General features: G+C 43.6%; 1 protein-coding gene and 1 long non-coding RNA gene across 2 annotated transcripts in view; one reads left to right on the top strand and one right to left on the bottom strand.

Annotated features, from left to right (window-relative positions):
- MAP1B (microtubule associated protein 1B) overlaps window positions 1-347 on the bottom strand; it is a 99335-nt gene extending 98988 nt beyond the window's left edge. Inside the window, exon 1 of the mRNA XM_074995415.1 lies at window positions 50-347. Within this exon, the coding sequence (XP_074851516.1) occupies window positions 50-227 (178 nt within the window). The 5' untranslated portion in view covers window positions 228-347. The remainder of the gene's footprint in view (window positions 1-49) is intronic.
- LOC142013689 (uncharacterized) lies at window positions 17-10419 on the top strand. Its single transcript, XR_012645762.1, has 4 exons — window positions 17-119; window positions 5916-6046; window positions 9335-9516; window positions 9654-10419. It is a non-coding gene; the product is annotated as an uncharacterized LOC142013689 (long non-coding RNA).
- Window positions 10420-23907: the final 13488 nt, after the last annotated feature.

The following is a 23907-nucleotide window of genomic DNA, read 5'->3' as shown; positions in this document are numbered from 1 at the left end:
CGGCCGGGAGTTGTGCGCAACCTGTGGCTGCCCCACGCCGGGCGCTTACCTCGCTCGATGGTGCCGATGGCCCGGCGCAGCTGCTCCTCGGTCACCAGCTCGCCCAGCACCACCAGCAGGTAGAACTTGCTGTCGAGGAAGCGGTGCGAGAGGCTGGGCGAGGGGGGCGCGGGGCTGGGGACGCTACATGACGGGTCCGGCTCCGCTTCCACCACCACGGTCGCCATCCTGCGGCCCCTCTCCGCCGCCTCTGGCCGCTGCTCAGGGTGGGGAGAGGGAAAGGGTTATCTCCAGCGGCGCCTCCCGCGGGCCTCGGCGCGGAGCTGCTGCCGCCGAGCGGTGCCGGGCTGCAGGCAGCAGGCGAGTGAGGGCGGGCGGGGAGGCGGCGGCGCTTTTATAGCGAGACGGTGCAGGGCTGGGACCCGGGGAGGAGGAGGAGGGGACCCGCCACATCCCGGCGCGTTGCTGCTCCAGTATCCACAGCTGATGTCATCTGCAGCAAATCATCCCCGGCGCTGCCTCCGGAAGCAGAAGGGACGAGGTGTGCGAACAATGCCCGAGGCTGAGCAAGGTGTGGGGGGCCTGGGACCCTGCAAACCGCCCTGCCTTTGCCTCGCAGCCCCCAGCCTCAGCACCGCCGGGGAGCAGAGCTCAGACCGGAGCGCTTCCCCTCCCCCAGCTGCCATGCAGTGCAGGGCTTTTCCTCTCCGCCCCAAAACGGCAGGGGAGCAGTAACTTCCCGTGGCACCCCCTTCTGCCTCCATAGGCACCCGAGCCTCAACCATTGCGTCCCCAGCCACGCGGGAACTTTCGCTTTGGCCCATTTGGGCCAAGTCCCGAAGGGCGGAGCCGCAGATCACCTTTTGGGGTGGCTGCGGGGGGCCTGCACTGAGGATTTTTGTCAAGGCCCAGCTCCATTCACAAAAACAATACCCCTTATTTTAAAAAGTACTGTGTCACTGTAAGCCATGGGAGTGCTTGTCCAAACTCCTGCATTGCACCATAATACTGCTGCAGGACTTGGGGCATTTACTGTAGAATACTGTAGTGTTCTTACCAGAGGAAATTCACGTTTCCTTTTGTCTTTTTATTTTATTTTATTTTAAAACCAGTTGCTGTAATCATACACCTTGAAACAAAGCCCTTTGTTAACACAGTCAGTGCTTTGTCGCTACACCATTCACTCCTGAAAAGTGACCCTTCCATGCTGCCTTCCATAGAATACAAAGGGAGGAGGGGAGAGGAAAACAGCATATTCCCCGGGTAAACCGCTTGAGCCAGAGCTCCACCAGTGCCATGTACCTGAACACATCCGGAATTACAGTGCTGAGTTTGCAAAGGATGTAAATTCTTGTGCTCACAGCATAAAGATACCTTCTGCCTCACCCTGGCTGAGAAGAGGCTTATCTGGTGGGCAGGTTATCCCACCACTACTGCATGCACAGTTTAATGCACTTTCCTTTCAAACAGTTGGCACTGGCTACTGTCAATCAGAAATCTCATCTGATTGGATGCTTATTCACCTGAAGTGTGGCAACTCTTATGTTCCCAAAATGAATTTTTACTGCCTGTTGGAGTTATTATAATAAACAGGTATTTTAGATGTTATAATAGTAATAATTTAGGCACATTACAGTAGGGGCTAGAGGCCCAGTTAAGATAAGGGTCCATGTTGCTGAGGGCTGTATAAATATATAGAGACAGTCTTTGCCCAGGGGGAGTTTACTGTCCAACTAAACAAGAAAGAGTGAGGGGGAAAAAAGGGGGGTACAGAAGTGAAGTGACTTGCCTGAGGACACAACAGCAAATGAGTGACAGAACCCAAAATAAATCCCATTTCTCTTGCCTGCCTATTCAATATGGACCACATTGGCAATCTTGTTATAACTATTTCACATAATCAGGTGTTTCTAACATGAATAAACTTTCTCCAGGTAAATACAGCGAGCATGCCAAATTCTGGCTAAAATATGATTAAACTGACCTGCAGCAGTACATTTACGTTAAGTATTTATTGCAGAAAGATGGCTCAGAAACAGTTTCCCTGGTGCTATTAGCCATGTAGGGCAACTAAAATGATTAGAGGTTTGGAACGGGTCCCATATGAGGAGAGGTTAAAGAGACTGGGACTTTTCAGTTTAGAAAATTGGAGACTGAAGGGAGATATGATAGAAGTATATGTAAAATCATAAGCGATGTGGAGATGGTGACTAAAGAAGAGTTATTTACTTGCTCCCATAACATAAGAACTAGAAGACACCAAATGAAATTAATGAGTAGCAGGTTTAAAAATAATAAAAGAACGTTATTTTTCACATAGTGCACAGTCAACCTGTGGAACTCCTTGCCAGAGGAGGCTGTGAAGGCTAGGGCTATAAGAGAGTTCAAAGAGCTAGATAAATTCATGGAGGTTAGGTCAATAAAATGCTATTAGCCAGGTGGGTAGGCATGGTGTCCCTGGCTTCTGTCTGTCAGAAGCTGGAGATGGATAGCAGGAGACAAGTTGCTTAATCATTGTCTTCGGTCCACCCTCTCTGAGGCACCTGGCATTGGCCACAGTCGGCAGACGGAATGCTGGGCTGGATGGACCTTTGGTCTGACCCAGTAATGGCCATTCTTATGTTCTTAGATTATATTGTAGACTGGGCACAGGCATCGACTGCCATGTCATGTAAACCCAGAAGCTACAATGGCGGCGGGGGACTGTACCCAACAATTGCTAGCAATTTCCGTAAAATAGAAGAGTCTTAATGAACACTGCTATGCTGCAAAAAGTGTCACTTATGTGAACCATGTTCTGCTACCTGTGATTAAAGTTCAGTTGCTGACCTGCTGGACGATCTGTGGGGGAAATGCACAGAGGCAGGCAGTTTCCAATATTCTGTCCCATTGCTACATACAGGTTTTCTGGTATGCATGCATGGGTATTACCAGCAAGAATATGGCCCTTGACCTGAGGAGAGGGGGCATCTAGAAGGTATTTTATTTAATGGTTACGAAATAGAATGATAATGATTCTCAAATAAGGGTAAAACACTTGACACGTCACAGTGGGTCAAGTTCATCAATGGTATGAAATGCATTTAATCATGCAAGATGGGTTACATGAAGTGGCACTGACAGCCACTGTGGACCCCTGGACAAGGTGGGAAAGGGGCCCAGGTCCATCCTGCAGAAGGGGCCGGATCAAGGGCCGAAGGGGAAGAGTCTGGGCCTGGAATGTGGCACTGGCTCCCACCTCTCTCTCTCACGGTCATGCACAGCAGTACTGCCACAGCAATCCAGCCACCACCACTGTCAAAAGAGATACAGCAGCAGCCAGAGCTCTGGGACCCTTTTGGAACACTGGGGCCTGGGGCAATTCCTCCCCCCCACCCCGCACCCCCCAGAGATGGGCCTGCATGGGTGATTTAGTGCTTTCAATTTAAAAACAAAACACCTCTGCAACAGAAACAAACAACTTGAGGAAAATTATCTGTTGAAGTTTTAGGTGATAAGGTTTAAAAAACAAAAAACAGACAAAAAGAAAACAAACTTTTTTTTAAATGCTTGGAGAGGAAGTTGATCAGAAACAGTCAACATGGATGCACCAAGGTCACATCTGACCAACACAATTACCTTGTGTGATAAGAGGACTGGCCTTGCAGATATGGGGAAAACAGTGGGTGTGATGTATCTTCTCATTAGCAAAGGTTTTGACGTGGTCTCCCATAGTATTCTTGCTGGCAAGTTAAAGTAGCGTGGCCTGGATGAACGGACTGTGAGGTCTAGAAAGCTAACCAGATCATTGGGCCTATTGAGGAATGACCAATGGCTTGATACCTAGTTAGCAGCTGGTATCAAGTGGAGTGTCCCATTACTTAACCACCCTAACAGGACATTTTTCTTAGTGTCCACCCTAAACCTCCCTTGCTGCAAGTTAGGCCCATTGCTTCTTGTCCTATCATCAGAGGCTAAGGAGAATAATTTTCTCCCTCCTTCTTGTAGCACCCATTTAGATACTTGAAAGCTGCTGTCATGTCCTCTCTCAGCCTTCTCTTTTCCAAACTAAACAATCCCAGTTCTTTTAATCTTCACTCATAGGTCATATTTTCTAGATATTTAATCACTTTAGTCACTCTCTCTGGACCCTCTCCAAATTCTCTGCATCTTTCCTAAAATGTGGTGCCCAGAACTGGACACAGTACTCCCACTGAGGCCTAATCAGCTCAGAGAAGAGCAGAAAAATGATTTCTCATGTCTTTCTCATGACACTGCTGTTAATACATCCCAGAATCATGTTTGCTTTTTTTGCAACTGCATCACACTGTTGACTCATACTGAGTTTGTCGTCCACTATAACCCATAGACCCCTTTCTGCAGTACTCTGTGCTTGGGCATCCTTTCCCATATTGTATGTGTGAAACTGATTGTTTCCCCCTAAGTGGAGTACTTTGAATTTGTCCTTATTGAACTTCATCCTATTTTTCTCAGGCCATTTCTCCAGCTTGTCCAGGTCATTTTGCATTCTGTGATTATTATAGACGGGAAGTGATTATTCCCTTCTATTCAGCACCGGTGAGGCCACATCTGGAGTATTGTGTCCAATTTTTGGGGCCCCTGCTACAGAAGGGAGGTAGGTAGGTTGGAGAGAGTCCAGTGGAGAGCAAGAAAAATGATGAGGGGGCTGGAGAACATGACTTATGAGCAGAGTCTAAGGGAACTGGCAGACCTGCTGATAAGCGGGGAGCAGAGGGGACAGTTGCCCCCAGGCCCGACCTTTCAAAGGGGCACAGAGATCCAGCCACCACTACTGCTATTTTGGCATTGACAGTGGCCAAAGCTCTGGGCCCCTTTGAAACACTGCGGCAGCACTGCCCATGGCTGAGACAGTCTGTGGGGTGAGCAGCACTGCATCTGGATGGCATTGACAGCTGACTGCCTTTGACCTCGCCCCTTCTGAAGTACAGAGCTGGGGCCTCCTCCCACCTTGCCCGGGGCCCATGGCGGCTGTCAGCACCACTGGGGACTGCGCTTATTTAGTCTTCAGAAGAGAAGAATGGGGGGCTGAAAGGGGATTTGATAGCCACCTTCAACTACCTGAAGGTGTATCCAGAGAGGATGGAGCCAGGATATTCTCAGTGGTGGCAGATGACAGAACAAGCAGCAGTGGGGGAGATCTTGGTTGGACATTAGGAAAAGCTATTTCTCTCTGAGGATGGTGAAGCACTCCAATGGGTTGCCAAAGGAGGCAGTGGAATCTTCATCCAGAGAGGTTTTTAAGGCCTGGCTTGACAAACCCTGGGCTGGGATAATTTAATTAGGGTTGGTCATGCTTTGAGAATGGGGTTGAAGTAAATGACCACCTCAGGTCTCTTCCTAATCTATGATTCTATGGGTATATTATAGAAGTTTCCTGCTGAGGCATAAGCGTCCATAGTTTGGTGTTCATAAAGTGCTGCCATAGACTTATGACATATTACAGAAAATTAACTCTGACAACGTATAACACTGTAGTAGGAATGTTAAAAACTCTAAGGTGAGTACAATTTGGAAGTGACAATATTTATGTTTTTTTCTAAACTCTGAGGGCTGAGTTTAGCTCATAGATGTTTTGCATTTCTTAGATATTCACAAGTATGTACGATTGGCAGATGTAAGGATAAAATTAAGACCAGTAGCATGCTTGTTACAAATGCTGCTCTAGCTTCATGGATATGGCTCTTCAGGAAGACTGCAGGCTCACAATTACATGACTTTTCATACAATAACTTTCCCAGAAGCTGGGGAAATCTTTTGTTTGTTAGTTTTATTTGTTTTGTAATTAAAGGTGCCTTATCTTTGTCTCATAGTGCAAAACACACACTACACTCTTCTGAAAAAGAGTTGTCTTCCTTACAAGTAACAATATCTGAAAGCACATTTATATTCTGCAGGATGGCAGCATATCACCAGATCTTCAGTTGGGTGAAATGACAAGGTGTAATGTGTAAAGCTGACTCGGTGATACATGGTCTTCAGTGTTTCAAAAAGATTTCAGTTTCCCAGCAGCAGGAAAGTTACACAGGTATACTTTTTGGATAAATACATAGCAAAATGAATTTTGACTATATACATACAGATTTTAAAAAAGTAACTGGTAGCAACTGTTGAAAAAAATGCTTAATTCTATGATCCATTTTTTTCCTTGCTGATCAAACTGCTATGCTGTACAATTTAACAAACTCAGATAATACACATAAGGCTGTATTTTCATCTTGGAATCTGGTGATATTATTAATCATTTTATAATTAATTTACCATCTTGTAGCAGATGTCAGCAGGTGCACCACTCGCCGTTTGTCTGGCATCTAATCTTAGTCACTCTTAGAATTGAGGCTAACAGCCCTTCCTGTAGTCACACGCTGTATCTCAGATCTGCAACCCCTCTCTTGTCCCAGATACCACAGCATCCTCTTCAGGACACAGCCCTCTAGCCAGGTCAGTTAGTTTCCCTCGCCTTCTGGGTACAGACATTCTATTCTGTGTCATTCTCACAGAGACCCCATTTACCCATTCACTCACTGCCTCACTAGTCTATTCCACACCCTCGCTGGCTGGTACGGGAAGCTCAGCCTGCTCACAACTCTAGGTTCCAGTTCAGGGACACAACACCAAGCAATTCTGGGCTTTCCTTTCTCAGCCCTCACTACTCTTTCCCTAGACTGCTTCATACAACTACTCCTTCCTTTTCTCAGGTAGTGACTGCCTTTTCCCAGCAGCAGCTCTCATTGTTTGACAGCTTCTTGGGTTTATAGGCCCCACCTGTTTCTGCACAGCTGAACCTAATTACAATCTCAACTCCCTGGCTCTTCCTCCAGGTCAGCCTGTGGAGTTAATAGGCCTACCTGGCCGGTTTAACCCCTTTCAGTCCTCTTTGCAGAGCATTCCTCACTGAAGTCCTATTTTAAGACCTTACCTTACACAGAATTCACAAGAGTCTAGGCTTCCTGACTGCCTTCTGCCCAGAGCTAAATGTCACCCAGTTGTAGAGGAAATACATCACTCTGCACCACTGAGGTCTCTTTTTACAAGGTTCAGTGCAACTGCAGTTATTCACAGGGCCATGCATGGTCCTTCTTTACTGGGGGGGATGGTATGACCAGAGAGCAATACAGTGTGATACACAGAAATGTATTGTGTCATATTACAGTATAAATACTTTATGAAAAAGATGGGTTTTCATCAGCTATCAGGACATGAGGAAATGAGTCGTTGGCTTATCATTAATTATCAAGCTTTGCCAAGTAGAGCTTGTAGGCATGCGGTGAAGTCAGTGATGTACTACCAATATTTTAACAAGGAGGACTCTCAAGACTTTCTGCCTCAGTTGGAGATGATATAACATTTCCCTGGTACATATGCTTCTCCCAGTTCCAAATATTCATCAGAACAGTTCCATGTGCCCTTCTTTACTCACACCCCCTGAATCAATCCTTCCATCCCCACACAATTCCTAACTCAGACGTCATGGTGTCTGCTCTATGTTGCTCCACTGATTGTTAGCTCTTCCTCACAGCAGCAGCAATGGTGCAGGTGGATGGGGGCAATATCCTGAGGTGGGCAATAACTTTTGCAGAGGGGCCACTCCACTAATTTTGAAAGCCATCTCTATCTGGCTCCATGCCCCTGAAAGGGATGGGGCCACCAGCAGAAAGGTGTTGGAGAGAGAGAGAGTATGTGTGTGAGAGACACAAAGACTGGGAGACTGTGTGGCAGTGTGTGCGCACTGGCGGATGCTGGGCAAACTTCTGAAACACCACGCACGTTCTCTTTCAGACAGGGAAATTTCTCCAGCTCTGTCATCGCCCCTCCTCTGCTCTGCAGAGCTGGAGTATATAGTGTGTGTGAGGTGGGGGAATGTGTGTGTGTGTGAGAGAGAGAGTTGGCTGCTGGAGAAATCCTAAAGTACTCGTACAAGGCACTTGTTTCAGTCACTCACCATAGTTCAGAGTGGAGTGTCTCAGCTGTATCCCTCTCCCCAGCCCTGCTCTGCGGAGATGAGATATAGGGGCAGGCAGGCACCCTGACTCCAGAACTTCCCTCTTCCTCACCCCTCTCCCTGCTGGATATCTAGTAGGTGGATTGTGGAAGGAGCTCTGCTGCAGGACAGAGAAAGGTGGGGGAATCTGAACACACACTGCTGGGTATAAATATGCATGCTCTGCTGGGCCAGCCAGATAGAAATGCTGGGTGGGCCAGATCCAGCTGCACTGTATTTTGCATACCCCTCCTATATCCCGTATCTGACACTGGTAGGGAAGCTTTTCTTGTGGTGAGTTGATCCAGTCCCAGGCTGGGAGTGGGCTGAACACTTTTTTTGTGAAAAAATATTAATATAATAGTCAAGAAAAGGTTGATCATCTCTATTTTCAATTAAACAAGAAATGGAATTAGTAGAGCTAGTTGACATTTTTCCTGATATTTGAATGAATGAATTTCAGTTATGACTGTCTTTAAAAAAGCAGACATTTTAAAATATTTTCATTTGTTTCCATTTCGAAATGACAGGAAAATGCCACCTTCTCTCATATTTTTTTACACCATTCCACCTTCTCTCTAGAAAAATGGAGGAAATTTAAAAAACATTGAAGTGAGAGAATATAACACTGTGCCTTTTTAAAGTAACACTTTATCTCACTTTTTAACTCTATGTCTCAAAGTGAGAAGAAGTAACGCAAAGTAATGGGGGGGCATTGAGATAGGAGAAGATAGATAGGTGAGAGAGAAAGCTTTCCCCTCTGAGTTTCTCTAACATTAATTTCTCCCTTTTTGCAGTCCTCCAGTGGAAAAAAGGGGTCCCAGAAGGAAAGTGAGACCAAAATGGAGTAAAAACACATGGTTTTCATTGAATGAAGATAAGAAAGAATGGGAGTTTTCCCACCACAAGAGGGAAAAAGTTTCAATATAAAAATTTGACAAATTCCATAGCAAACATTTTAATCAATACCAAAAAGAATAAAACATTTTTGATTGAAAAATTAAAACAATTGGGCTTTTTCCCCAAATTTCAAAACAAAGTAGACCAGTTTTGACAGGCTCTAGAAATTAGATCCTCTTTACCAAGCCAAGATGACACTAAAATATGATGATAGTTGATAAAAACATAGGCAGTTACAATATCCATGGTATCACAAAAGCTTCTGAGGAAAATATTCAAAATTTAAACAATGAATAAAAAGAGAACATGATTCAACAGAATGTTCCCATCTGGTTTGATTTCCATGGATACTACTCTAGAGAAAGGAAATGTATTTTAAATGTTGATATGAGATACGACTTGGATTTACATGGGTTTTCTGCTTCCTTTTAATAGTTCCCAATAAACTACAAGCTGAAGCATTGTCTTGCAGAGTTAGGAAAGAATGTGTAATGTATATCCTGATCTATACCAGTCTGAGGAGAATTTTTAATCCAGAGACAACTGATCTTGCAGCATTCAAACCAATTATGAAGCTCCCACTGACTTCCATAGGATCAGCATTGAGACCCAGCTTTGTGAGTGTTCATCTTGCTATATGAACGTGTTATGTTAGAAATATATGTATCAATATGTAAGGGCTTATTCCTGTGTTGTTCTGGGCAGGCTCAAAGGGGCCAAAATGTAATGCCAGTGCCACTTTTCTGTTGCATAGGGGAGGAGCAGATAAGAAGAAGCCTCATGGACATTATCTGGCAGAATGCACAACTGTGTTTGTGATCTTGGTGAAGATAGCATGGACATTGCCAATGAGCCTTTAATATGGCTCCACCTGATCACCAGAGACCTGCACAGGGGAGGACACACTTGGTCATGGCCACTGCTACTGTAGTAGCAGTCAGACTACAGCAGTGTTTAGTTCGCAGTTACTGTACTGGGTGTGTGTGAACTCCACTCCTGTCATGAGGTGGGTAGAGCGGCAATGGATGTGAGGTAATACCTTTCACTACACCAACAACTGTTTGTAAGAGATACAAGCTCTTGAGCCATAGAAAACTCTTTTTGACATTTGTCCAATATATTACTTTACCTACCTTGTCTCTCTAACGTTCTGTGACCAATTTAGCTACACATCATACCAAATAAATAGGGCCTTTTACTCAAACTTTGCATGAATGACCAGAATTTCACCTTCAAAACCAAAAAGTTGGAACATGTAAGAATAAATATTCCAACTGTCATATCATCATTGCCCAAGGCATATTTTAATAAAATACAAAAATACCTTGTACTTTCTTACTGTAGTGTTTTATAATCCAGTTCTTCGTTGTTTAAACACAAAACATTTTATAAGATCTGTTATATTTTTCCAGAGACAAAATGAAGCCTTGCTTACAAGATAAATACGAAGATTGTTGAACTCCATTTCATGTGTTTATAGTGCAAAAATGTCAATTCTGATTTCCCCAGTGATTATCCATCTGTTTCTCTTGCAGACTCCTGGATATTGTAGATATATTTTATTTGAGTTAATAGAAATATGCACATGATAAAATTTGTAATATCATCTTGGATTGGGTTTGGCTTTCCTTGGTTTCTCCTTGATACGTTAAGTGATCTTTGCAGTCTGATGGAGTGCCATAAAGTAAAGATGATTCAACAGATATTTTTCATTTTTTCTGCTTTATCATGGAGTTTTTTTTTCAAAAACTTGTTCCTTATAATTAATATTTTGCATTAATTTGAGTAAATTTGGGCATATGTTTACTGAGGGTCACAGTTAACATTTAGGCAATGGCCTCAGTGGAGACAATGCAATTCTACTTCACCTTGCGAAGAGTTTTGGAAGAGATGGTGCCTCAACATGGGTGGTGGAGCCAAATCACTCTGTGGATCGCTGCCAAGAGGCAGAGTAATGAGGGAGTGCAGGGAGGGACTGTAGTTAAGATGGACTCATTCAAGGGCAGTACAAAATGGGGGAGAGGAGAGTCCTTGCGTAGTCCGGAGCTGTTCCCCCTCTCCTGAGCTATGACCCTCAAGAGGGTCAGCCACAGTCTGGCCCTAAGTGTTTCCTCACTGATTTAGGTAAGACATTTGGAATGCTGATTTGTTAAATGAGATGTTGCTGGAAGAAATGCTATACTGCTCTAAGCATATTTCTGAAATATGGCCTGGTTTTTCTTTTTATAATAAATATAATATAGCAGCAATGTTTTTATGAAGTAATTTGAGAAGTGTTATTTCCATTATAAATATAGTTGACCAAGAGATATTTAAAAAAAAATTATTTTCTTTTGCACATATTTAATTTGCTTTCCTCAAGCTGTCTTGAATTTCAACAGCTCCCCAGGGTTAGTTTTTATGCAATATCCAAAACTTATTTAAGATGGTGGTATTGATAAAAGTGGCTAGGTAGCTAGAGATAGGTGGATGAGATTGTTTGTAGAACAAGAGCTGCTCTTGCAAGCTTTTGAGAGGCTGCTTGAATAGAAAGTCAGGGAGATAAAACACAAAAGAAGAAGATGGCATTATACACAAACTTGAAACTGCACCATTTTTCTGCCTTGGAGATCCTTACTCTTTACTCTAAGTCAATGGTGTCCCCAAAAAATTTAACAATCTCTACAGCCACCCTCTTCCTGGGTGCTTCAGAGCACCAAAGGGTTAAAAAGGAACAGCTCAGCCCTGGAATGCCCGAGAGCACAGATGTGCTTATCTCAGGCACAGTCTTTTTGATGCTCTGGAGCTGCAGCAAGAGACAATGGGCTAATAAACAGCCGGGCCTCGGACTGCCCTTGGCTAATTACCATCAGCTGATTCACCTACACAAACGTCCCAGACGGAGGAAAAATCTCTGGCCCATAAAGAAAGAATGCCCCAAAAATTATCTCCACCCCACAGGTGTGAACCAGCCCTGTGAGAACCAGTGTCTTGAGATGAGTTAATTCAATTGGCACCCTTTTAGATAAGGAAGAAGCGTACATGACCCAATGGGTATAAAGTAAGGGTCCAGCAGCCCCTGTAATTGAGCTCCAGTTACCTCTACCTGCCAGTCAGGAGGGTTGTTGCCTCCCGAGGTCCTCGTTATTTATTGCTTCTTCCCGAGGGATTGAGTGAAACACTGGCCACGCCACATTGTTAATGCAGGGGTGAGAATAAGACCTGTGAAGTGCATTGCTTTCCTTTTGTTTCTTTGTGCACATTCAATAATAGATCTATGAATTGTTACCTGCTAGCTATTGACAACTAAAGAATGAAGTGTAAACCTTGTAATATTTGTAACAAAGTATAAATCTTGTAAGCTTGCAACAAAGTAGATATCTTGTAATCTTGTGACCATAAGAGTTAAATCTCCTTAGTCAATAAATAAGTAACTGGTTAAGCTGTAAACTGACTCTCCCTATTACTGTGCAAGCCGAACACAAAACAAGAACCGAGCTGCTTTTCAGCTGTAATTAGCCTGGTCATTGGTAAGAGAGTGCTGAGAGCTGAGCGCTGAGTCTTGCCACCTCCACGGGACAGACTCTCTGGGGCACCCATCAGCCACCCTGGCTGCCCGCTGCGAAGGGACCTTCTCATCCTAGCAGCTAAAGACTCAGATGTGGGAAGCTCTCAGTGCAGCCGTCGGGGCACCCGTCCTGGCTGCCCGCTGCGAAGGGACTTTTCCTGTCCTAGCAGTTAAAGACTCGGGTGTTAGGACCTTGGGGCATCTGTCAGCCTGCCCAGGCTGCCCGCTGTGAAGGGGCTGTCTGTTCTAGCAGTTAAAAACTCAGATGAAAATAAGGGCATAGGTGGTATCTTACCCAACCATCGGCTAACACCTATTTGCCCCAGATCTCTAAATGGCCCCCCTCAAGGACTGAGCTCAGACCCCTGGGCTTAGCAGGCTAATGTGCAAACCACTGAGCTGTCTCTCTATGGCCGTGTCTACACTAGCCCCAAACTTCGAAATGGCCATGCAAATGGCCATTTTGAAGTTTACTAATGAAGTGCTGAAATGCATATTCAGTGCTTCATTAGCATGCGGGCGGCCGCGGCACTTCAAAATTGACGCGCCTCGCCGCTGCACGGCTCGTCCCAAAGGGGCTCCTTTTCGAAAGGACCCTGCCTACTTCAAAGTCCCTTTATTCCCATGAGCTGATGGGAATAAGGGGACTTCGAAGTAGGCGGGTCCTTTCGAAAAGGAGCCCCGTCAGAATGAGCTGCGTGGCAGTGAGGTGCGTCAATTTCAAAGTGCCGTGGCGGCCCGCATGCTAATGAAGCGCTGAATATGCATTTCAGCACTTCATTAGTAAACTTCAAAATGGCCATTTGCGTGGCCATTTCGAAGTTTGGGGCTAGTGTAGATGTAGCCTATTAGTCAAAACAGGTATTCCTAATGCACAGATTAACCTGGAGAGTGGTTTGGTTACCTGCATACTCTCTGTTCATGGCCCATGTTCAGCCAGAATTGGAAGGGGGTAAACATGGCGGAGAGTGAGGTATATGGGATTATAAATAGAACAACAAAATGAAATTAAGAAAGGGATATATTTAGGCTGAATTTGAGGAAAAATTTCTGATTGTGGGATGTATTGGATTCTGAAATACTTTCTCTAAAGGTAGTGTACACTGCTGTTAGCTGAAGTGATTGCATAGACATATGCAAACTAGCTTTTAATGTAGCATGAGCCATCTGAGTACCACCCCATACCGGTCTCTAGGTGTGTATGTGAGAGATTGCTGTCTATGCTGCCAAGGCTTCGCTGCTGTTGTTACTGGAGCTAGACTGGGATTTTGTCCAGTTGTTCCAAAATGGTTTCTGTGTCTCCTTCCCTACTGGATCCTCTGTGGCCACACCAAACTTGGATGAAGAATGGGTGTTGAGACCTTGCTTATTATCTGCAATCTCATGAACATAGGAGCCGAGGTCTGAGCAGAATGTCTTAACTAGGTTGTCAACCCCTTTACCTAAAACCTTCTCTCCTTTGCCCAGGCTGATCCACTCAAAATATGAGGGGAGCCAGCAAGCAAGATCCTGACGCTTCTACCTGTCATTTTTTGAAACCTTATACTGTATATAGAGAAAACCTGGAATTTGGAATTGCCTCCATATATGAATTGGGTTTTATCCACAAAAGCTCATGAGCCAATAAATTTGTTCGTCTCTCAGGTGACCCGGGACTACTTGCTGGTTTTTTGCAGTTTAGAAGAGGTATTTGCGTAGACAGTTTTATATGCAGAAAGACCGTGCCTAACAGAAAGAAGATTTTTTTTCCAAATTTGGGAACATGATTATGTATTTCATGCAGTCTAGTGACAAAGTGGATTCTCTTCCACTGATGATGGATTGTGTAGAACTTTCACATGAAATGGCTTTTATGGAATACCTTTTCTGAATACCACATTATAGGCATAATCCTATCCCTGCACAAAAATGTCAGGCTTGATGGCTAATCAAAAACGTTGCTGGATTACTGTTGCCATGGTGGAATCAATACTGCAGATTGCTGGGTTTCTTTACATAAGGCTGTACTAAAATGGAATGCCTGAGTCCCATTTTATGTTGGTGAGGATGGTTGTTAAGGACTCACAGCTGGTGGGTAGGATAGAAGATGCAATAGTTTAGGAAGGATAGGAATAAATAAAAGGAACAACTTAGAGAACCGGGTGTGAAGGATAATTCCATGCATACGGTATGGGCAATCCTGAAAGAGAGCCTGGATCAGAGAGTGGGAGAAAGAAGGAAATTAAAGGGGCATCAAGCGTGTCCATACCGGTTGAGGGGATAGGACAGCTTGGGAAGCAGTAGCAGATGGGGTCTCAGAATTAGCCTTGGGAAAGGCATATTTTCATCAGCTGAAAAATAACAAGCTAAATTCTACCACACAAAGTGTACCTCATCGACATTAATGTAAATCAAGGCAGGACTTGGTAGATTTCAGACCTGGACATCAAGGCATTGTCATAATCCACTCTAACATTTTACCATAGGTCCTCTGATTTCCCCAGCTATCTTTATCATAAGAGCTTGCACCTTCTCCTTCAGAAGGCTAGAAAAGCTGGTCAGTCACCATTAGACAGCCACCAATACTAAGGATTTACCAAGCAGGTCTTAATCCCTGTAATCAGTGGGATTATTTTTGTGAGCAAAGACAGCAGCAGCATCTCTGCAGAGTGCTGTCAGTCCTGCTGCTCTTGAACTTCCACCCCTCAGTGTCTCAACAAGTCACCCAGGGCCTGAACCTGAAAACCAGTAGGACTCTTACCAGGCGCAAGTGCTTTCGGATTGAGTGCAATGTGAGCTAAGTGAATATCACTCCTTTAGGGAACAGTTTCTCTGGGGCACTCAAAAACACTGGTATCCCGAGACAGTCCAATATATTACAAGTGAGTCATTGCCCTGTGCATCTCGTAGGGTGTAGAGAACGCTCACCTGAGAATAATGAGACTTAGGATCTATTCTTGACTCTTTGATTGACTTGTTATGTGATTTGAGGAACCCATTTAAGAGGAGTTTCACACTGTAAAGCTCAGCTCTTCATGGCTTCCAGACCACATTTCCTCAGTTTAAAACTGTATGTTCTTTTCTAAGTCCCAGTTCTACGCTCACCCTAGAATCCAAGAAAGCTGTTTTATTCATCAAGAACTATAAATATTCTGCACTCAGCATTTAATTAACACCTCTGTTGATGATGCATAAACCAGACCAGAATCTAGCTCCTTTCCCAAGAGCTGTATTTGTTCTGCACTGCTAATGGGAATAAGGAGTAATAGAAACTTATTTCAGTCAGTAAGTAAGCAAGTGTCACTCTGAACACATGCAGAGCAGATTTATTACATAAAAAAGGTTCTAATTTACATAGATCATGTAAATAAGTTTACATAAAACCAAACTTTGCTCTAATGTTCCCACCTATTATATCAGCTCACCTTTTGAGAGATTTTTGAGATCAGTAGATGGGAATATCTTTGTAAGGACCAAGGATTCTTCAAGTACCAAGCCTATGGGTGTTTTTCTATAGGCGTGTCTGCTTCCCTTTGCTGCTGATCAGCGAACTTTGATAGCAATGTCCGTTCAGTTGGTTCCTCTCTCCTGGTGCCTCCTTCATAACGTTGAACATCTGTTCAGTGGCATGCAGGAGGCACTATGAAGGAGGAGGAGGAGCAGGTACATTCGGGCAAGGGTGCAGAAATGGGTAGGGGAGAGGAAGGGCCTGAATAAAGCAGGAGCTTTGTGGGGAAGAAGGGGAGTGAGCAAGACCTGGGGCTCAGTCCACCAGGCTCACTGATGGGGTGCAAAGGGGTCAGCTGCCCCAGGGCCTGGGGGTTCTTGTCTCTGCCACAACTGCCACAGCAGTAGCAGCAGCCGGGGGCCCCAACCCCTTCAAATTGCCACTGGAAGCCAGGTGGTGCTGAAGGGCTGGCTGGGGAAAGGCTAGCCCACAGCTCCACCCTTTCCACCCAAAGCCATGCCCCAAAGCCAGCCCCTCCTCCCATCTCACCCAAGGGCCTGGAAATTCTGTCAGCCACTCTGGGCCCAGGGCACCTTGCTGCTGCTATGGAAGCTGTAGCAGTGTCTAGAGATCCTTTTAAATCACTGCTGGAGCTCCTGGCTGCACAAACCAGGCAATGCATAAGGGCTGGTGGAGGGTAGGCTAGCTCCCAGCCCTCCCCTTCCTCCCAAGGTCCCCATCCTCCTGAGGTTCCATCATCTACCCTTCCCAGGGGCCCAGCATTTCTCCCCTCAGCTCTCGCATGCACACAAAAAACTAAATCAAAATGGGGCCCTCAGGTTGCTAAAGTTTGAGAACTGCTGCTCTGGACAGTTCCTGGACATGTGGAAGTAAACGTTAATAATACTGTACCACGTAGCCCTTCGGTAGCACTTTTCATCCTAAAGCACAAAGTCCACAAATATCCCTTTTTGCAGTGGGGGAAATAGATGTAACAGGAGTGCAAGTGACTGGCCCAAACACACCCAGATGGCCAGTGTCTGATGCACAATAGAACCCCCGGGTCTCTGGAATACCAGTCCAGGGCTCTCCCCACTAGACCACACTGCCTCTCTGGTAAGTGAAGTTTATCTCTTCTTAAAATTGCAATCCAAAACAAACAAAACCTTACTATGAACTCACTTTTCCAAACAAAAGGTAGAAGGCAGGTGAAATAATATGTCTGTTTTTAAAGCAATACTGTATTATATACATGTGCTATAAATGCCTCCAGTTTTACTAACCTCGTTAAGCAGTTTGTCCAATTTCCTGCAAATCTGAAAGCCAATAACAATAGTCAAGCAACAAGACATGATGAGCTTGTTTTATTATGCAATTCCAGAACACCTGCGTGAGTTGTAAGGCACAAAGCCAATTGCTTTTAGCCACCTGGAAGGTTTCTTTTTATACGTAAAATGGACTGGGAAACGAAATTATCTGATTTGCCCATAGCTATGCTGTTATCACATTCTATGCACCTTACTTAGAACTCATCAGCTCTGTGACCAGATTGGTATTGATTTAAGTAGTAATGATCAAGGTCTGGGGCATTTATGTTGGATTAATAACTAACTGAGAGGAGTTGAGGGCCCAAGCCAGAGCCAAAGACCATTAACCCTGTTTGGTCATCAATCCACAAGTAATGTCTTGTGCTGAAGTTACTATTGATTGTTAACACAAAAGATGGAAAACAGACCAAAAGCATATCAGCTTTTGAAGAGTGAGCTTGGGTGACGAGGCATCAAATGATATGTACAAGCTATTTGTAAGGAACTAATGTCCAATGCAGGAACCAGTTATTTGAATCCAATCTCATCATTTAATTCAAGTAATAATCACAGAGGAGTAGTCCTGAGTATTTTTGAAAGAAGTCTATCAGAAATGTTTAAGATCACTGCATTCACTTTTATTCAGTTGAGTTACATATTAAAGGTTCCATTTCCAAAAAGCTGGGCATTCAAAGTATGCAAATACAGGTATAAAATGAGAGCTTTCATTTGCTATTGGTTAACTTTCAACTCAATAGACACTTGAACTGCTAAATGAAGGTTTTCAGAACATAACTCCTTAACTGGGCCCCATTCTGATCTTTTGAAATCAATGGAACAATCCCATTGGCTTCAATGTGCAATAGAATAGTTACAAAATTGCACTCAGAGACAGAAGTATGCAAAACTTTAGAGCCTACATGTACACTTAGTCCTACTTCTTGTTCAGCCAATCACTAACACAAACAAGTTCATTTACTTTTATGGAAGATAACGTTATCTTCCAACAAACCCCTCACCCCACCCCACCCTCGCTGTGCAATAGAATAGTTACAAAATTGCACTCAGAGACAGAAGTATGCAAAACTTTAGAGCCTACATGTCCACTTAGTCCTACTTCTTGTTCAGCCAATCACTAACACAAACAAGTTCATTTACTTTTATGGAAGATAACGTTATCTTCCAACAAACCCCTCACCCCACCCCACCCTCGCTTGGACCCAAGATCCCACTCCCCCATACTTGGCCCAAACACCCTACCCTCTGCTCAGCTTCAAGATCCCCATGCAGCCCCTGTCCCAACCTGAAACCACCTTCTTCATCCAAACCCCTCGTCCTTAGGCCCATTCCAGAGCTGCACCTTCAAGCCCCCACCTCTATCTGCAGACCCCTCCTGTATTCCAAGTCCTTGGCTCCTTCCTCCTGTCTGGATCTGCTTCCTGCACCTCAAACTCCTCATCCCCTGCCCCACTCCAGAGTCCACACTCCCAGCTGGAGCCTCACACCCTCCCACACCCTTACTACCTGCCCTAACTTGAAGCCCCATTTAGAACCAAACTCCCATCTAGAGCCCTTTACCCCATCCCTGTCACACACTGTGTGCAGAATAACTTCTGTTATGTGAAACATCACCTCCCATATCGGTGCACCTAAGAAAAGCCATTCTGCACATGGACATAAAAAGTGAGAGGGAACATTGCTGTGTACTAACCATTTTTACCAAGAAGGCAACAGGGTTCAGTACCAACAGCTCTTCCCCTTTGGCATCTGTGGCCAGTGATAAATACAAGCACCAAACAGTCTTCTTAAACTAAGCATTTGTTAATCATAAATGAACCAATAAAACATAGCATAAGAGAAAAAGGTTTTTAAAACAACATAAAATCTATATGAATATCTATTTTACCTAAGGCCTACTGCCTTTTGAAAGGGACCTAGGCTGGCTTGGCTTCTTCAAAGCCACTACCTTCTGGTTTGATACCAGCCCATTCTCCTGAACTAGTTTCCAACACCTTCAGTGCACAGAGTGAGTCACTTTTTTGTCTCCTCAGTTTCCTGGGCTTGGACTTGGGTGCCTGTGAGGTTATCTGATTAAAATACAGCCATGTAGATCACTGTTATATAATTGCAACAAATCTCGTTAAAAGAATGTCAAGTAAGATGTTAATAGAAAAGTTATAAGTTGTTGAATGCGAATGTAGAATGCGTATACACGTATCAGTTTTGTATCTGAAATTATGACCATTGGCGCTATACCTTATTTCAAATGTTTGCTTCTGGATAGCACCCACAGGATGTTTGGCCAGCACATTATGGAAGCACTATTCAAGCCAGCAGTTTATTCCATCACTGCTACAAGCTTGATCCAAGAACTTTGCAATTAGTGTATGTATTTGATTTCGTTTACCAATTTTGGCTCTCACTCTTCTTTTTATAAATAAACCTTTAGATTTTAGATACTAAAGGTTTGGCAACAACTTGACTATTGAGCAACTTATGAGTTATCTATTGACCTGGGTACGTGGCTGGTCCTTTGGGATCAGAAGAACTTTTTTGTTTGCTGAAATTGGTTTTAAATAACCACTCATCATTAAGTTTACTGTTTGTGGTGGTGTTAACAAGATGGAAATACCCAAGGATACAGCTTTTCTGACTTCTTTCAGTTGCACATACATTTACATGGCTAAATGAAACTTGCAGGAGAATAACCACTAGTTTGTGGGGAGGAGGGGAGTCTTCCCTATTTCTCAGCAATTTCTCATTAAGTTGGTATTCTCAGTAGTGGAGTGCCCAAAACCAATCTGGTAAACTCCACAGTCAATTGAACTAGCTCCTTCCAAACCAATTGTTCTTCCCTTGTATTGGAAGGATCCCACAAGTGTTTGTTTTGACATGTATAATCACGGTGAACCTCCCAATAATCAAGACACAATGCAATATCCATAAGTGGTGGAGCAGCACTACCTCTTCACAGTATATATATGCCATATATGCTAGCCTGATTCTGATCTCACAAATACAAAGCAGGAGAAACTGTGCTGAAGTCAATAGAATTCTGCCACTGTAGACAGGTAGAAATGAGATCTGGGTAAAACTATAAATAACCCAGCTAAAATTTTCAAAAATAAGCACGCTCCTAAATTTGTATTTAGGCATCTAAAACATGATCTGATTTTCACACTCAGTTTTCCCACTGACTGAAAATAGACATAGGAACCTAACTTTAGGCACCCATTTTAGAAAAATTTTGATTGTAAAAAATGTTCAAACACACATTTCAGTTATAGAAGCTTAAGGACCATATTAGCTACTGTGTATCAGTGCCTATGGAAATGCATCCTTCTACTATATTCTCTAGGACTTTGTGCCCTACTGGCTACGTCTACACGTGCAGCCAACATCGAAATAGCTTATTTCGATGTTGCGACAACGTCTACACGTCCTCCAGGGCCGGCAACGTCGATGTTCAACTTCGACGTTGCTCAGCCCAACATCGAAATAGGCGCAGCAAGGGAACGTCTACACGTCAAAGTAGCACACATCGAAATAGGGATGCCAGGCACAGCTGCAGACAGGGTCACAGGGCGGACTCAACAGCCAGCCGCTCCCTTAAAGGGCCCCTCCCAGACACAGTTGCACTAAACAACACAAGATACACAGAGCTGATAACTGATTGTAGACCCTGTGCCTGCAGCATAGATCCCCAGCTGCCGCAGAAGCAGCCAGAAGCCCTGGGCTAAGGGCTGCTGCCCACGGTGACCATAGAGCCCTGCAGGGGCTGGAGAGAGAGCATCTCTCAACCCCCCAGCTGATGGCCGCCATGGAGGACCCAGCAATTTCGACGTTGCGGGACGCGGATCGTCTACACGGTCCCTACTTTGACGTTGAACGTCGAAGTAGGGCGCTATTCCTATCTCCTCATGAGGTTAGCGACTTCGACATCTCGCCGCCTAATGTCGAAGTTAACTTCAAAATAGCGCCCGACGCGTGTAGACGCGACGGGCGCTATTTCGAAGTTGGTGCCGCTACTTCGAAGTAGCGTGCACGTGTAGACGCAGCTACTGAGTTTTACCCATCTGTTACTCATGTCTAAATGCACGGTTTTGAGTAGTGACAAGATATATTCTCTAGGTACAAGTATAGCTTCAAATTAGTAATGTGAACCAGTATAATTCCTAGATAAAAATGTATCCTCTACATAATTACTAACACAAGGATTGATTTTTCATTCATTCTGTAGAGAAAATTGCCAGTGATTTTAACAGTAGCATTTTGTGCTGGTCATCTATAGAATTGGGCCTGTAGTCAACACTCCACACTCTGGATTTCTATTTATTTAATTAATTCCTATATATTCTGGGCAAAATGTTCAAACAGTGACCTTACAGACATGAAACTGCAGTTACACATGAATTAAATGAGCTTGCAAATTGGGTGAATGTGCATGCAAATTGATATCCACTGACTCCAGCTTCTGAAGGTACCCGATTGGTAAGTTGCTGAGTTAGGCTATTCTACACTAGCCAGGAAGATCAACCCGTTCAGGCTCAGTATTCCAGGGTTTGATTCACATGTCTAGCAGGGATGCACAAAACCAACCTCTCAGGGGTAAGAGTAGAAGAAAATCTCTCATCAGCCTTGTTCAGTAGGGATGGCCAAGTAAGCTGAGAGCAGATACATCAATTCTAGCTACACAACTGATGTAGCAAGAATTGCATATCTGCGGTCAACTTATTTTGCCTAGCATAGACATAGCCTGAGGCTCCTATTTTTCAGTTTTACACATGTGCATACTGTGAGTAGTCCCATTCAAACTAATTGGGTTAATCACAAAGCACTAAAGGTAAGTACTGAGCTTACCTTTATGGCCTCAACATTGTGGAAAATAAGTACAATTTTGGGGTAGGTCTTCGTGCACATTTTTGTACACAGACATCCAGCTACACCATTTTGAATATTTGGCCCAAACTGTCATCAACATGTTCTTAAAAACTTAATAAAAATGAAATTTAATAATTTTAAACTTTATAGAAATGGCAAATAACATCCAAGTTACTGCCTGCCAATAATGCTTTCCTTGTTATCATAGAGATTAAATTAATGTTTAAAATCTGAGTTATACACATTCATTTAATTCTTAAAGTTAAAAACGGTGCCAAAATCCAACAGGAACACTACTGAAAAAAAAAGTCCTGTTTGAATATGAATGTGGAAAAGCAGCTCCTTCTTTCGTTATTGCTAAATATGTGTCTGGTCTGCTTTTTTTTTTTAATTCAAAAGGTCAAAATAAAATATAAGAATAAGACACTTTATTCATACCTTTTTGATCTTTAGCTAATACAGTGGAGAGTCAGATCTAACACCTAGGTAGATTTTTAAAAATCTGACAGTTACAAGCACCTTGAATGCAAGTAAAATGCAGTTTCCATCTTCAGAAACAAACTGTTTAATCTTTAGATTTCTAACCATACCCATTTATAGTACTTGGTAACCATAAATACACCAGCAACACTGTATTTATACATTTTATCGACCTGCTTTTGTTCCAGCTCATTTAGTACAGAGATTCTGGAGAAAATGCACTGACGACTGCATTGTGTGTAGAGCAACCAGATTGGCTGAAACTAATGGGCTGACTAGTTACTTTAAATACGCCATGGACCAAAGCCATCTCACCTTGAATGATTAGTCCCTGTGAGGTTAGTGATTCTAGTCACATAAATAAGACAGAAGAACTTGGAGCCAGATGGTTAAATGAGCAGTTCTATAGCTGTTGTCTGCCACAGACACTGACAGTACTAAGGAGCACACAGGTGATGAAAGCTTCTCTCCTAAAATAGATAATAAATAATAATAATTTTACAGTAGCAGTCAGGCCCCCCGAAATCATGAGATTTTCAAATATATATTGGGTTCTTTTTATTTGCTTTCTGGTCTTTGAACCTCTAGGGTACATTTGGGTAATTTTCTCAAGTTTTTTTCAACAACTACAAGTGTTAGAAATTTTTTTTAATTTTTAAACAAAACCTGAGATTTTCACATACTCACTTGACTCCAGCACCTAGGACTTTAAGAAAAGCCACCAAATATGCTGAAGCTCCTAGTCAAATAGTCAGAATGGGTAACAGCACGCTTACCTTACATATAGCGTGGCTATGCCTGTGTGGTTAGGTGTTGTATTCCGAAGAGTCCGTACAAATAGCCACTGGTCGACAATAGTATTTGAGCTATTTAATTGCATATTCTTGCCTAATATCTTAATTGTTCCCCATACGTTTGTTAACATCATGGCATCCTAACCAGCAAAATACATTTCTTGGGATTATACGTAATTTCCTTTTCATCCCTGTTGGTAGCAGATCCTGCACATAGCTAGTGAAAAAGGTTTGCAAAACTGTCAGGTTTTTAATTCTTAATTTTTAAAGTAGGATAGTCAGGAATTTTTACATAAAACTTTTCATTTAAAAAGAGAATTTAGGTGAACAATCAGTTCTAATCCTGTGATGTTGGTGGTGGGAAGAAATCCTGTTTCCAAGCCCTGCTCCACAGCTGCCACTGCAGCTTCAGATTTACTTAGTTGATTGCACCACTTGCATGTTGCAGAAGAGAGCACCAGATGGATTCATGTACTTGTAGATCCACTGGCCTCATTTCCACTCTGCTTCTGCTCAAATGGCTCTTCTAGCACACTGGAATTCAGAGAGTGTGTGTAGAACATCTGGGCCTG

This window comes from Carettochelys insculpta, chromosome 5 (assembly GCF_033958435.1).
Source record: "Carettochelys insculpta isolate YL-2023 chromosome 5, ASM3395843v1, whole genome shotgun sequence".
Lineage (NCBI taxonomy): Eukaryota > Metazoa > Chordata > Testudines > Carettochelyidae > Carettochelys > Carettochelys insculpta.
Note: the sequence above shows the minus strand (reverse complement) of the source record. Positions and strands in the feature narration are given on the sequence as shown.